The sequence below is a fragment of the Euleptes europaea genome, chromosome 4 (assembly GCF_029931775.1).
Source record: "Euleptes europaea isolate rEulEur1 chromosome 4, rEulEur1.hap1, whole genome shotgun sequence".
Taxonomy (NCBI): domain Eukaryota; kingdom Metazoa; phylum Chordata; class Lepidosauria; order Squamata; family Sphaerodactylidae; genus Euleptes; species Euleptes europaea.
The window spans coordinates 111,238,515-111,251,848 of record NC_079315.1 but is presented as its reverse complement, the minus strand read 5'-3'; the positions used below and the strand labels follow the sequence as shown (position 1 = coordinate 111,251,848).

General features: G+C 46.1%; 1 protein-coding gene across 1 annotated transcript in view; it reads left to right on the top strand.

The window, feature by feature from the left end:
- Positions 1-13,334, top strand: part of DCC (DCC netrin 1 receptor) — a 591,765-nt gene that overhangs the window by 348,476 nt on the left and 229,955 nt on the right. Inside the window, exons 10-11 of the mRNA XM_056849071.1 lie at positions 4,236-4,384; positions 5,137-5,275. Coding sequence (XP_056705049.1) covers positions 4,236-4,384; positions 5,137-5,275 — 288 coding nt within the window. The remainder of the gene's footprint in view (positions 1-4,235; positions 4,385-5,136; positions 5,276-13,334) is intronic.

Below are 13,334 nucleotides of genomic sequence, written 5' to 3'. Positions count from 1 at the left end.
CGTATCCGCGAAGGAGATGAACACCTCACTGCCTTCTCTAGCTGTTTCGGAATGTATGAATTCCTTGTAATGCCATTCGGATTAAAAGGGGCCCCGGGGGTCTTCATGCAACTCATCAATGAAATCCTACATGACCTTCTATATCGTGGAGTGGTGGTCTACTTAGATGACATTCTCATTTATTCGAAAACTGTGGACGAGCATGTGACTCTGGTCAGGGAAGTTCTACAACGCCTGCGTAACCATCAACTGTTCGCTAAACTAGCTAAGTGTGAATTTCACCAAAGCAAACTCACGTTTTTGGGATACATCATCTCCCACCAAGGTCTTCGCATGGACCCCGCCAAAGTCCAAGCCGTCCTCGATTGGACTCCCCCCACCAACCGTAAGCAAGTACAGCAATTTCTGGGATTTGCAAACTTCTATCGGGGATTCATCCCTAACTTCGCCCAAGTGGCTCTACCCATTACGGACCTGCTGAAAACTAAGGGAAAAGTAAGCTCGGCTGCCTTGCCCTCCGCAAAAATCCTATGGACTGAGCAATGCCAAGCCGCCTTTCTGGCCCTCAAACGCCTCTTCACTTCGGAGCCGGTGCTACGGCACCCAGACCCAAATCAAATGTTCATTGTGCAAGTCGATGCTTCCGATGTAGCCATGGGAGGGGCTCTCCTCCAGCAAGGACCGGACGGTCTTCTTCACCCTTGCGCTTACTTTTCAAAAAAATTTGCGCACGCTCAATTAAACTGGCCCATCTGGGAGAAAGAGGCCTCTGCAGTTCATCATGCACTGACTTTATGGCGGCAATTCTTGGAAGGGTCTAAAGTACCCTTTGAAGTTTGGACCGATCACAAAAATCTAGCTGCCCTCACGGGGTCCCATAAGCTATCGGCGAAACAACAACGGTGGGCGGAGTTCTTTGCTCAGTTCCGTTTCACCCTGAAGCACGTCCCTGGGAAGCAGAACGTTCTCGCGGATGCCCTCTCCCGTTTACCACAATATCCGGTAAAACTCGAAAGACCCACCAACTCTCTGTTCACCCCTATGCAACGTGGGGCCCTACCTATGCTGGCTGTGCAAACCCGATCCCAGCATCAGCACACCTTCCCTAACTCGCAAGCTCCGCCAGCCCAACCGGCTGCCCAGCCGCCACCGCAACAGACCGGAGTTCCCGCCCCTCCTACCCCTCCGACCGCTCAGCCGCCTGCAGTCTGCGCGCCGCCGCACGTAAGCACTAGCCCTATAACTGTTTCTCAGATCTCCATGACCGATGGGGGGGCTCCCTCCAAAATCCCCATCTCCGAATCCTTTTTAACTGTCCTTCGGGACCAGTGCCTTTTAGAACGTTCCGCTCATACCCTACCTCCTGGTGTTTTGGAACAAGGGGGGTCCTGGTACAAAGACTCAAAATTGTATGTACCCAAAGCTCTCCGGAAGGACGTTTTACATTTAGCTCATGGAGCCAAAACAGCTGGGCACTTTGGGTTTCTGAAGACCCTTCACTTATTGCGCAGACAGTTCTGGTGGGGGGGAATGCGTTCCGACATTGACTCCTTCATCCGCAGCTGTCCCGTTTGTGCCGCTGCGAAACGATCGCAGGGCAAACCCCCGGGACTGCTACAACCTCTTGAAACGCCCAGCAGACCTTGGGAAGTGATTGCTATGGACTTCATGACTGATCTCCCTCTCAGTGGGGGTAAAACTGTGTTGTGGGTTGTTACTGATTTGTTTTCTAAGCAAATACATTTGATTCCATGCGCAGGGATCCCCTCTGCTCAGAAACTGGCCCGCCTCTTCGTGACGCATATCTTTCGTTTACATTCGTTTCCGCGTAAAATAATTTGTGACCGCGGAAGTGGTTTCGTTTCTAAGTTTTGGAAAGCTTTCCTCAAGTTGGTGGGGGTGGAACAGGGATTGTCTAGTGCATACCATCCTCAAACTGATGGTCAAACTGAACGTGTCAATGCTGTACTTGAATGTTATTTGCGTTGTTATGTTAACTACCACCAGGATAACTGGGTGGAACTGTTACCTTTAGCAGAATATGCCTACAATAATGCCATGCATCAATCCACAGGTTTTAGCCCGTTTTTTGCTGTGTATGGACAAGATTTCAGTCCCATCGCTCCTACAGATGATGTAGAGGGGGAGGGGAACCCCGACATTGCCTCCTGGGCACACGCCCTCCGTACCACTTGGCCCTGGCTCGTTAGCAACCTCGACCGGGCCAAACGTAAATACAAAGCGCAAGCTGACAAACATCGCTCCCCCGGGGGTGATCTGCAAGTGGGTGCTTTGGTTTACCTTTCCACCAAAAATCTCCGTTCCACCCAACCGTGCCATAAGCTCAGCGCCAAATTCATTGGCCCTTTCCCCATTACTCGGGTCATAAACCCTGTCACAGTGGAACTGGCTCTCCCCAAATCCTTGAGGCGTGTGCATCCTGTTTTCCACATAAGCCTCCTCAAACCCCATGTTGCTTCTCCACGGTGGCATCCGGACCCACCGCCTGCGCAACCCATCATGGTGGGGGGGGAAGAACACTTCGAAGTCTCCAAGATCCTTGACTCCCGTATTCACCATGGCAATCTGCAATATCTAGTTCGTTGGAAACATTTCCCCCCTGCCTATGACGAATGGGTGCGCGCACGGGATGTCTCCGCCCCCGACCTCGTCGACGCCTTTCACATTGCTTACCCGGACAGGCCAGCCCCCTTGCGAACTGGGAGGGGGCCTTGAGGGGAGCAGAATGTCAGGCTGCTATCTCGGTTTCGTTATTGCCTCTGTCTCTGTGCTGTATTGTCTGCCCCCCAAGGTCGCATACCTAGGCCTGGGAACTCAGCTCCTGGGAAACTGTATTCATGCGTGTAATCTCCCGCCTTTCCTGCCTTATAATATCTCCCAGCTAGTGAGCCTCTCATAGCTGTCATTTTATTCGTTTGCACTGTATGCCTATTTGATCAGTAAAAGCCATCTGTTTGGACTCTATATGACTTTGTGGTGATTTCTGGTTCTGTGGGCCAAGGGCTGACACTACATCACTTCCAGGAACTCTAGGAATCACCAAAAACTCTATATAGAAACTAATAGAATTTCCAGCGATTCCTAGAGCTACCCTTTGCCACTTACAGGTAGCAGTGTTAGTGATGTTGACAACTTCACATGTCCTTGCGCCCAGCTCTCCTGCTGGTGGTGGGATGCAGTTAGCTTTCTCCCCAGCCAGGGGTCCCAGGTGTATATTTAGACATCATGGGGGAAAGCATTGAGGTAAGAAGATGGCAGGAAAAAATGGCAGGTGAAAGACAAGCTTAGTGAATAATGAATAATTAGATTGTGGAGTTCTCTGTCAATGGGCATAGTGAAGGCCACAAACATAGATGGCTTGAAAGGGAGACTAGGCAGATTCATGGGGGAGAGATCCACAAATGGTTATTAATCATGGTGACTAAAGGGAACCTCCCCATCCAGAGGCAGACAACGTCTGAACACCAGTGCCAGGAGGCATCTTCAGGGGAAGACCTTGGTTTCTGTGCTCTTTTTATTGGACACACATGAAACTGCCTTATACTGAATCAGGCCCTTGGTCCATCAAAGTCTGTATTATCTACTCAGACCAGCAGAGGCTCTCCAAGGTCTCAGGCAGAGGTCTTTCACATCAACTACTTGTCTAGTCCCTTTAACTGGAGATGCCAAGGATTGAACTTGGGACCTCCTGCATGCCCAGCAGATGCTCTACCACTGGGCCACAGCCCCTCCTGGGCAGCTGGTTGGCCGCTTTGTGGAACAGCATGCTGTACTAAATCAGCCTCCAGTCTCATCCAACAAAACTCTTATGTTCTTAGCACTCCATTGTCTGCCTTCTGCTTTTCCTCTGCAAATCATGCTGCGAGAGGGGGTTTCTAGGAGCTACTGAGCCTGGCTTTGGCCAGGAAGAGCAGGGTAACAAAAGGAAATAATAAATAAATAAATAAATTCTGCACACACACACACACACACACCCTTTAATATCAGTGAGTTTTTTTAGGACCGCTCAGTTGAGGGGGGATGTTCTTGTAACTGTAATGGATGGTGTCTTGCCATATTCTTGGAGGACAGATCAAAGAAATTGTTTTCTTTCTATATGTGTGCCATTGTAATAATGAAGCATTTATTGTGTTGCATAGAAGCTGTAGTGCTACATCACAGTTCACTGGACTGACTGTGGTAATTCTGGGTTCTGTGTGTTTCTTTTAACGCAGTGCAAATCCCAGGACCGGTGGAAAACCTGCGAGCCGTATCTACCTCACCTACCTCAATCCTTATTACATGGGAACCACCCGCCTATGCAAATGGACCAGTCGAAGGCTACAGGTTGTACTGTACTGAAGTAGCGACTGGGAAAGAACAGGTGAGAAAAGAAGGGAATGTTATATCCTGCTGAAATGTACCAGGGTGTCAGATAAGTTCATCTCATCCAGCGTGGTGTAGTGAATGAATGGCCTTAGGTCATTACAAACATGTCAACAATACCACAAATACATAATAAAAGGAAAATACTAGGTTTAAAAATTGATAGATTGATAAAAGATAGACACAATAAAACTACCGTATTTTTCGCTCCATAACACGCACTTTTTTCCTCCTCAAAAGTGAGGGGAAATGTCTGTGCGTGTTATGGAGCAAATGTGCGCACAGAGCCGGCTGGGCGCACTGGAACGACGTGAGCCGGCTCTGTGCGCCCCGTTCCAGCATGCCCAGCCGGCTCTGTGCGCCCCGGGAGGCACAGAGCCGGCTGGGCACGCTGGAACGAAGTGAGCCGGCTTTCCCCGCCCGCCTCCCAGCTGGGAGGCAGGCAGGACGCACAGAGCCGGCTCGCATCGTTCCAGCGCTCTGAGCCGGCTCTGTGCGCCCCGGGACGCACAGAGCCGGCTGGGCAAGCTGGAACGACGCGAGCCGGCTTTCCCCAGTGGACTCTAATCTGGTGAACTGGAACACAGGTGAATTATCACCTGTGGGAAGTTGTGGGGGGTGGTAGATGAATGCGTAACACCCATACCAGCTCTTAGAAAGTGAAATGGCTCTTTCAACCATTTGGATGATATTCTGGCCCGTGTAATATCTTTGTGCAGTAATACTGTTCTTGTTTTTCTTTGTGCCTAGAATATAGAGGTTAATGGCTTATCGTACAAGCTGGAAGGGCTAAAGAAATTCACTGAATACACCATACGATTTCTGGCTTACAACCGTTACGGACCTGGAGTATCTTCTGAAGATCTGACTGTCAGGACGCTTTCAGATGGTAAGGAAGAGCTAAACATATATATGCATGGGCGGAGAATGCTGCTATAGAGTAGACTTCATAGTTGACGTTTCTCAGTAGGGCCGTGGCTCAGTGCTAGAGCATCTGCTTTGCATGCAGAAGGTCCCATGTTCAATCCCTGGCATTGCCTTTTCAAAGGCTCCGATAGTAGGTAATATGAACAACCTCTGTTTGACCTCTGGGAAGCTGCTGCCCTTCAGAGTAGATAATAATGACCTTGATAGATCAGTGGTTGTACTATCAGGCGGCTTCATGGATTTTGCCTCAATGTCATCATTGTGAATTTCCCATTCATTCATCGAACATCAGGTGGCCCAGCCCGCTGGGGGGAAATGTCTCTTGTGAAATAATGGACAAATTGAATGGCAGACTGGGTCAGTCAGCGGCTCAGTGTATGTGCTCTGGTATAGGTCTCACAAAAAAAATGTTTGTAGGTTTTGAAACCTGGTTAGGTGATCTAAGGACCAATGACTATAGCATTCTGGACAGATATTGGGTTTGAGCCACACAGTATAGGCATGAGCAAGGCTGAGAGGAGCCAGAAGTGATGGAAGTAGGGTTGTTGGGGGAAAAAATCCAGTAAATTTCAGGTTTGGGTTTATTGGGCCCGATTTTTTCTGGTAAACCCGAAATAAGCCAAAAACCCATGCTGATAAATATGGGAATTCGGCTTATTTCTGGATTTACTGGAAGAATTCGGGCCCATTTATGGTTTGTGTGTGTGTGTGTGTGAAGTTATTGTGAAGTTTGCAATGTTTCTCTATAGAGGGGATCGACCCCTTCCAGACCCCATAAAATTGGACCCCCTTACCCAATCGTCACCAAACTTCAGGGGTCAGGCAAGAAGAGTCCCTTCAAGCTCTGCTGCGAATTTGGGGACTCTACCACCAAAAATCCCCCCCAGCCAAACTGGAAAAAGCCAAATAATTATTCGGCTTTTTCCAGGAATTGCCTATTCTACTTGGTGATTCAAGTGTTTTTTTCCCCCCAGTAAACCCAAGCCAAAAATAAGCCAAAATGGCGATTTTCTGCTTTATTTTCAGCTCAGGATTACTGATATGCACAGCCCTAGATGGAAGCCATCCAATTAAAGCAATAGTCTCTTTGCGAATAGGGGTGATCGCACTCTTGCAGGTTCGGAGTGCCTTGTCTCGGCCGGGGAGAGCGGGGTATTACATTGAAACAACAACAAGAATAATAACAATTGTAATCACCAGGTGCAAAGATGTCACTGATTGATCAAGGATCTGATAGACTAATAGCACTTACATATGCTCAGTTTCAGGCATGCGTGTTGCATGTCTCAGCTCAATGCAGCTCAGTGCCACTACCAAACATGTTTACATCTACCTTTTCTTGTTATTAATGAATTCTGAGTACAGCCAGCCAGCGTGGTTTTACTGCTTACAACTGAGCTCTTTTGCAAAGGAGCTCAGCAGAGAGGTTACAGTTACCTGTAAAAGCAGGGAGTCCCTGGAGATTTCAGGGTGGAGCCTGGGGAGGACAGGGACCTCAGTGGGGTACAATGCCACAGAGTTCACCCTCCAAACTGTCAATTTTCTCTAGGGGAACTGGTCTCTGTAGTCTGGAGATGAGCTGTAGTTCCAGGGGACCCCCAGGTCCCACCTGGAGGCTAGCATCCTTAGTAATGAACTAGTCCTGAGATCAGCTCAACAGATTCACTACCTTCGGTTGTGGTAAGTTTGCCTGGCAAACTCATTTGTGGCAAAGATTCCCTAATGGGGAATTGGAACTGAATTCAGGAACAACTCTAGTCAGGGATGGGGATGAACTGATATGACACTTTTCATTTCAGTTTGATTTCCTATTTTGTCATTGTCAGTAGCTTGGGTCACTGCTGTTGATTTGTTTGTTCCGTTTCTTTTATGAGATCTACCGGGTGTCAGATGCCATTTTACGCCACCGTTTATCCACAACTGACACACACATAAAAATAACATTGAAAAGTAAGCTCGTGCCTCTGGGGAATAATAATAATGACACAAGGAAGAAGAAACCAGTGTGAAAATAAAGACTCCCAAGTTCATTTCTCCACATGATAGAAACAAAATCAAAGGATATATATTCAAACTGAACCAGTCAGCTTTTGAAATTGGGTCCCGTCCCTAGTCAGGAAGCCTGAAAGACATGGTACCAGCACAAAAGGATTTTTAAAATCAAACAAATAGGAGAGCATTTTTGCAGCTGGGTAGACCCAGTTCTTACCCAGTGATGCGAGGTAGCACACTTCATACATAGTGGCGCTACTAGCATGTTAATTAAATACTCCTTTAGGCCAGAAATAGACATCTACAGAGGAAGGTTCCCAGGCTCCTTTCAAATGCCCACCTTTTGATTTTTGCTTTTCCCTTAGCAAGAAATAAACGAGTGAGTCTATTGTTGTACAAGTTTCCTTTTTCCTTCCCTACTGTCACTTTTCCCTGCCAATGAAATTAACATATTGCAGGGGTTCCCAACCTAGAAGAAGAAGAGTTGGTTTTTATATGCCGACTTTCTCCACCACTTAAGGAAGAATCAAGCCAGCTTACAATCATCTTCCCTTCCCCTCCCCACAACAGACACCCTGTGAGAGCGCTCTAAGAGAACTGTGACTAGCCCAAGGTCACCCAGATGGCTTCATGTGTAGGAGTGGGGAAACAATTCCAGTCCACCAGATCAGCCTCCGCCGCTCATGTGGAGGAGTGGGGAATCAAGCCTGGTTCTCCAGATCAGAATCCACAGCTCCAAACCACCGCTCTTAACCGCTGCACCATGCTGGATCTCTTGGAATTACAACTGATCTCCAGACAAGAGACGTCCGTTCCCATGGAGAAAATGGCTGCTTTGGAGGATGGAATCTATGGAGTTATACTCTAGTGAAGTCCAAATTGTTCTTTTTCTCCAGGCTTCACCCCCCCCCCAATCTGTAGGAGTTTTCCAACCCAGAGTTGGCAACTCTGTGTGATAGGATGTATATTTACTTATGGCCGGTGAACCAGAGGACCGTTTCTCAAGAGCAGAAAGCAAAGAACAGCTACCACTGGCCGAAAGAAATTGTTACGACTTATTTAAAATATTACCTTCTCACATTATCTCCTTAAACTCAAGGTAACTAATGAGGCAACCACAAGTTGCAAGGACCCAAAACATAATAAATCCATGATCAAAGTGAAAGTAACACAGAGATTACAAACACAGCCGGTTCTGCCTAAACCAGTGACCCCTCCAGCAAACAACCTCCGAAATAAAGGTTTTCTTGCATATTTTCCTAAATGCAGCAAGCAAAGGTGCCCACTAGGGTTGCCAGGTCCCCCCCTCTCCTCTGGTGAGAGATTTTGAGGGGTAAGGATCACCTGTGCATGGCCGCGAGTGATACAGTCCCGTCACTTCTGATTTACTTCCGGAAGTACTACAACACAAGGGAACGATTTACCACTCAGACCCCTATTTGAGTGGGCTGCGGCGCTTCAGAAAGTTAACCGGAAATGACGGGATCACATTGGCTGCGCACGCTGTCAGCTGGATTGATGGGCAATTGTCTGCCACTCCAAGTCACCTGGCAACCCTAGTGCCCACCCTGGTTGGCCATTCCAGGGGACTGAGATTACGTCAAAGAACATGTGGACAGTGGCAAATTCTAAGAGAAAGCACCACAACTACAGCTACCAATCACAGATCCAGAATGTAGCTGGTGTGTGGGTAGGGTTGTCAACATCTAGGTAAGGCCTGAAGATCTCCGGGAATTACAGCTAATCTCTATTCAACAGAGAGGGGATGAGGCTCAGTGGTAGAGCATCTGCCTGGCATGCAGAAGGTCCCAGGTTCAATCCCTGGCATCTCCAGTTAAAGGGAATAGGCAGGTAGGTGATGTGAAAGACCCCTGCCTAAGACCCTGGAGAGCCGCTGCCAGTCTGAGTAGACAATACTGACTTTGATGGAACAAGGGTCTGATTCAGTATAAGGCAGCTTCATGTGTTCATGTGTTCAGAGATCAATTTCCCTGGGGCAAATGGCAGCTTTGAAGGGTGGACTCTATGGACTTATACCCCATTGAAGTGTCTCCCCTCTGCAAACCTTGCCCTCCTCAGGCTCCACCCTCAAATCTCCAGGTATTTCCCAACCTACATTTGGCAACCTGCATTTGGTATAGGAGCCGGTCATTGAGAAAGGGTGCCATCTCTATTAATGGGGGTTTAGTTTAAGCTTGTATTGTACATTTTAAATACTGTTTCTGATGTGTTCTGTGTATTTTGCTGTATTTATTGTTGGAAGCTGCCCTGAGCCTGGTGGCGCCGGGGAGGGAGGGATATAAAGCGAATAACAAATAAAATAAAGCCTCTGAATGGGAGTATACTGGAAGATAAAGTTTGATTCTTGTGTGTGAAGGGAGCCTTAACTGTAAGGCGGTAAAAAATTCCCATACAAAGCGTTAACATGCTTGACTTGAGATCATTGGTTCAACTTATGCAGGTTCTATCGTAAGCAGCAGGGTTCATTTTCTTTGTAAAAGGTTTGCTTGCAGTATAATGGCCTTGCTTGGTTCTCTGCTCTATTATTCCTCCGGTTGACATTTCGGCAATATATTTTCAAGTGCCACTTGCACCGATCCACCTAATTGAGATACCTTTTGTAATACAAAGCAGACCTTGGCAGAACAGAAGTGCCTCATGTGTATAATTATAAAAAAACAAAAACAAAGCAAAAAAAATCAGTCGAAACATTAATTTTGTGGGTAATTTATGGAGATTGAATTCCAACTTTGGAGAGGAGGCCTGCCACCCAAGCAGTGAACTCTGGCTTCCAGATCATGATTAAGTGAGAGAAAAGAGTGATTAGTATCCATGCAGGTGTCTGGAAAGTTCTCCTCCAAAAGTGTTTCCAGAAGTTTTAGTTCTCCTGGAGAAAAAATGGTCAAAATAAAGCTTCCGTGGCACTAGAGGCACAAATGACAAACCTAGATCTGCAAATATGCACAACTCTTGATGAACAACGGTGATTCCCCCTGAATGTCTCATTAGATGTCATCAGGTCCTCCCCCCCTTCCCTGTCTATTTATCTATATCTTCTTTATTTTGCTCCCATCCCTCCCATCCTGAGAGTGTCCTGTTGTTAAAAAGGTAAAGGTAAGCACTGGGTCATTCTTGACCCATGGGGTGATGTCACATCATGACATTTACTAGGCAGACTGTTTATGGGGTGTTTTGCCATTGCCTTCCCCAGTCATCTACACTTTACCCCCAGCAAGCTGGGTCCTCATTTTACTGACCTCAGGAGGATGGAAGGCTGAGTCAACCTTGAGTCAGCTACCTGAAACCGACTTCCGTCGGGATCGAACTCAGGTTGTGAGCAGAGCTTTGACTGCAGTACTGCAGCTTACCACTCTGCGCCATGGGGCTGTCGTCTTCCGTTTTATTCTTCCCTCTGAATTAGTCCCCGCTATTGTTATATTGTTATTTGGTTTTAGGGCGCCCTTGGAATTTTTATGAAATATTGTGGTTTTAAATTGTACATTGTTGGGTTTTAACTGTGTTAAACTTGTAAACCATGTTAAGCTAGACTTGAATGCTGGGAAAGGGCAGCTTAAAAGTCAAATAAACAAACAAAATGTTCCACATTAAAGAAAAGGGAGGTTAATCCCAGTAGCAGAAATAAATGTGACAGGCAAAGGTGCAATTATCATAATCAATATGCCTAATTCTCAATAAATTCAAATCTATGGATGTTTAAATCCAGAGATTGGAGCCATCAACAGACAAGAGAGGTCTTTCTATAAACCTGAAAAAGGCCCAATCTGAAATGTTAAAAAAGTGAGGGATTCAAATAACCAATCTGCCATGAAAGCTCACTGGGTGACATTGAGCCAGTTACACATTTGAAGAAGAAGAGTTGGTTTTTATACCCCACTTTTTCTCTACGTTTAGGAGTCTTAAAGCGGCTTACAATTGCCTTCTCTCCCCCCTCCCCACAACAGACACCTTGTGAGGTAGGTGGGGCTGAGAGAGCTCTAAGAGAACTGAGACTGGCCCAAGCAGACTTCATGTGGAGGAGTGGGGAAACAAACCCGGTTCACCAGATTAGAGTCTGCCACTCTTAATCACTACATGATGCTGGTGTAAGCCTAATTGTGAGGGGGAAAATGGAAGAGAAGAAAATTGGCCCTCTTTGGATCCCCACTGGGGAGAAAAGTAGAGTATAAATTAAATAAATGAATAATAAATGTAACTGAAGATGGGGAAGGGAGATATAAGAATTGAGAATTAGATAAATTGATGTGGTATTAAAACATAACCTCAGTGAATGCTCACACTTTTCTTCTCCTTCCCCCCCCCCCAATTGTATCTTTAATATTTTTACCCCATTGAAATCTGAAACAGACTCCCTAAGTTGAAAGAACAACCCAGGACAGTTTGAATATTAGTCAACTTGTCAGTATTTATGTGTTGGGGTCATAAAATTTGTCGGAGACTTATCCCATGAGTCGAAAGAGAATACCAGCTCACCACCATGAATGTGCAAGACTAGCCGTGAGATCTTTCAAGTGGATCTGGTGGCTTGCATGGTGTTTTTCTTGGATGCAAAAACTGCTGAGTGGCTTTCATCACCTATTTTTTTTGGGGGGGGAATTAAGATACAACAGCTGATAACCCTTGATAGGACATGCATTTTCCAATAATGTATATGGAATTCTGTTTTGGAGGCAAAGATCCCAATCCTAAATGGTAATATAGATGATTAAGAGAGCCAATGGGCCTTGTGCAAATCCCTCATATAGATGTGAAGCTCCATTGGAGAGCCAGCATGGTGTGGTGGTTAAGAGTGGCGGGTTCTAATCTGGAGAAATTGGTTGGACTCCCCTCTCCTTCATATGAAGCCTGCTGGGTGGCCTTGGGCTAGTCACAGTTCTTTCTGAACTCTCTCAGCTCCACCTGCCTCACAAGATGTCTGTTGTGGGGAGGAGAATGGAAAGTGACTGGAAGCTTCTTTGAGACTCTTTTCAGTAGAGAAAATCGGGGTATAAAAAAAAAACTCTTCTTCTTCATCGTCATCTTATTTATCTGCTGTCTGGTAAAGATAAAGCTGTTACTCTATCTGTAGTTTATTATCAAATTGCTGCCTTGATGATATGCCGAAAGTTATGACCAAGTTACACCTAAATGCTCATGTGTATACAGGCTAGGGTTGCCAACCTCCAGATAGTAGCAGGAGATCTCCTGCTATTACAATTGATCTCCAGCCAATAGAGATCAGTTCACCTGGAGAAAATGGTTGCTTTGGCCATTGGACTCTATGGCATTGAAGTCTCTCTCCTCCCCAAACCCCTCCCTCCTTAGGCTCCACCCCAAAAACCTCCCACCCCTTTGCGAAGAGGGACCTGGCAACCCTAATACAGGTGCTCTTTTTGCACTGGAACTGCATATCATCTGCTCTCCTTAGAGTAAGGAAGGGATAAAATGAGATAGAAGCATGCACACAACCACTGACATTTTGCACACAACCACTGACATTTTGCAAGTTAAGGTTCTCTATCCATGGCAGATGGCAGTCTAGGACTGTATTCCAGGTAAATTTTATCTTTGGTTAGTTGACCATGGTTACATGCAGTCTGTAATGGCTGTTAATGTTGTAATGCTATTTTGAAAGGAAGTATTGTGTGTTAGGCCGTTCATTAGACAGCTCCATTGAAAATGTCCCTTCTTAGTACAGCACATTTCACTTTTGGAAACTTACAACCCGATAGAGAGAAATTAAATGTCATCATATGGTTATAGTGCTTTCTTTTATAAAGTATTGATTTGTCTCAAACTGTTCCAACTTCCATGGTGTGAGGGGTCTTTTTTTTCTGTGCAGATTTTTCTTCCCCATCTATGGTGTCTGGAGTGGGACAATCCTATTACCTTGAAAGATCAATAAGAAAGAATTGTCTCATAAGCTCAGAGACCAAATCACATGGAATTACTGTTCTTCCAGTTCCAGGAACTGTAAAACCAGATTAAAAAAATAATAACCAGATCATGGAAAATATTAACAGTGTAAACCA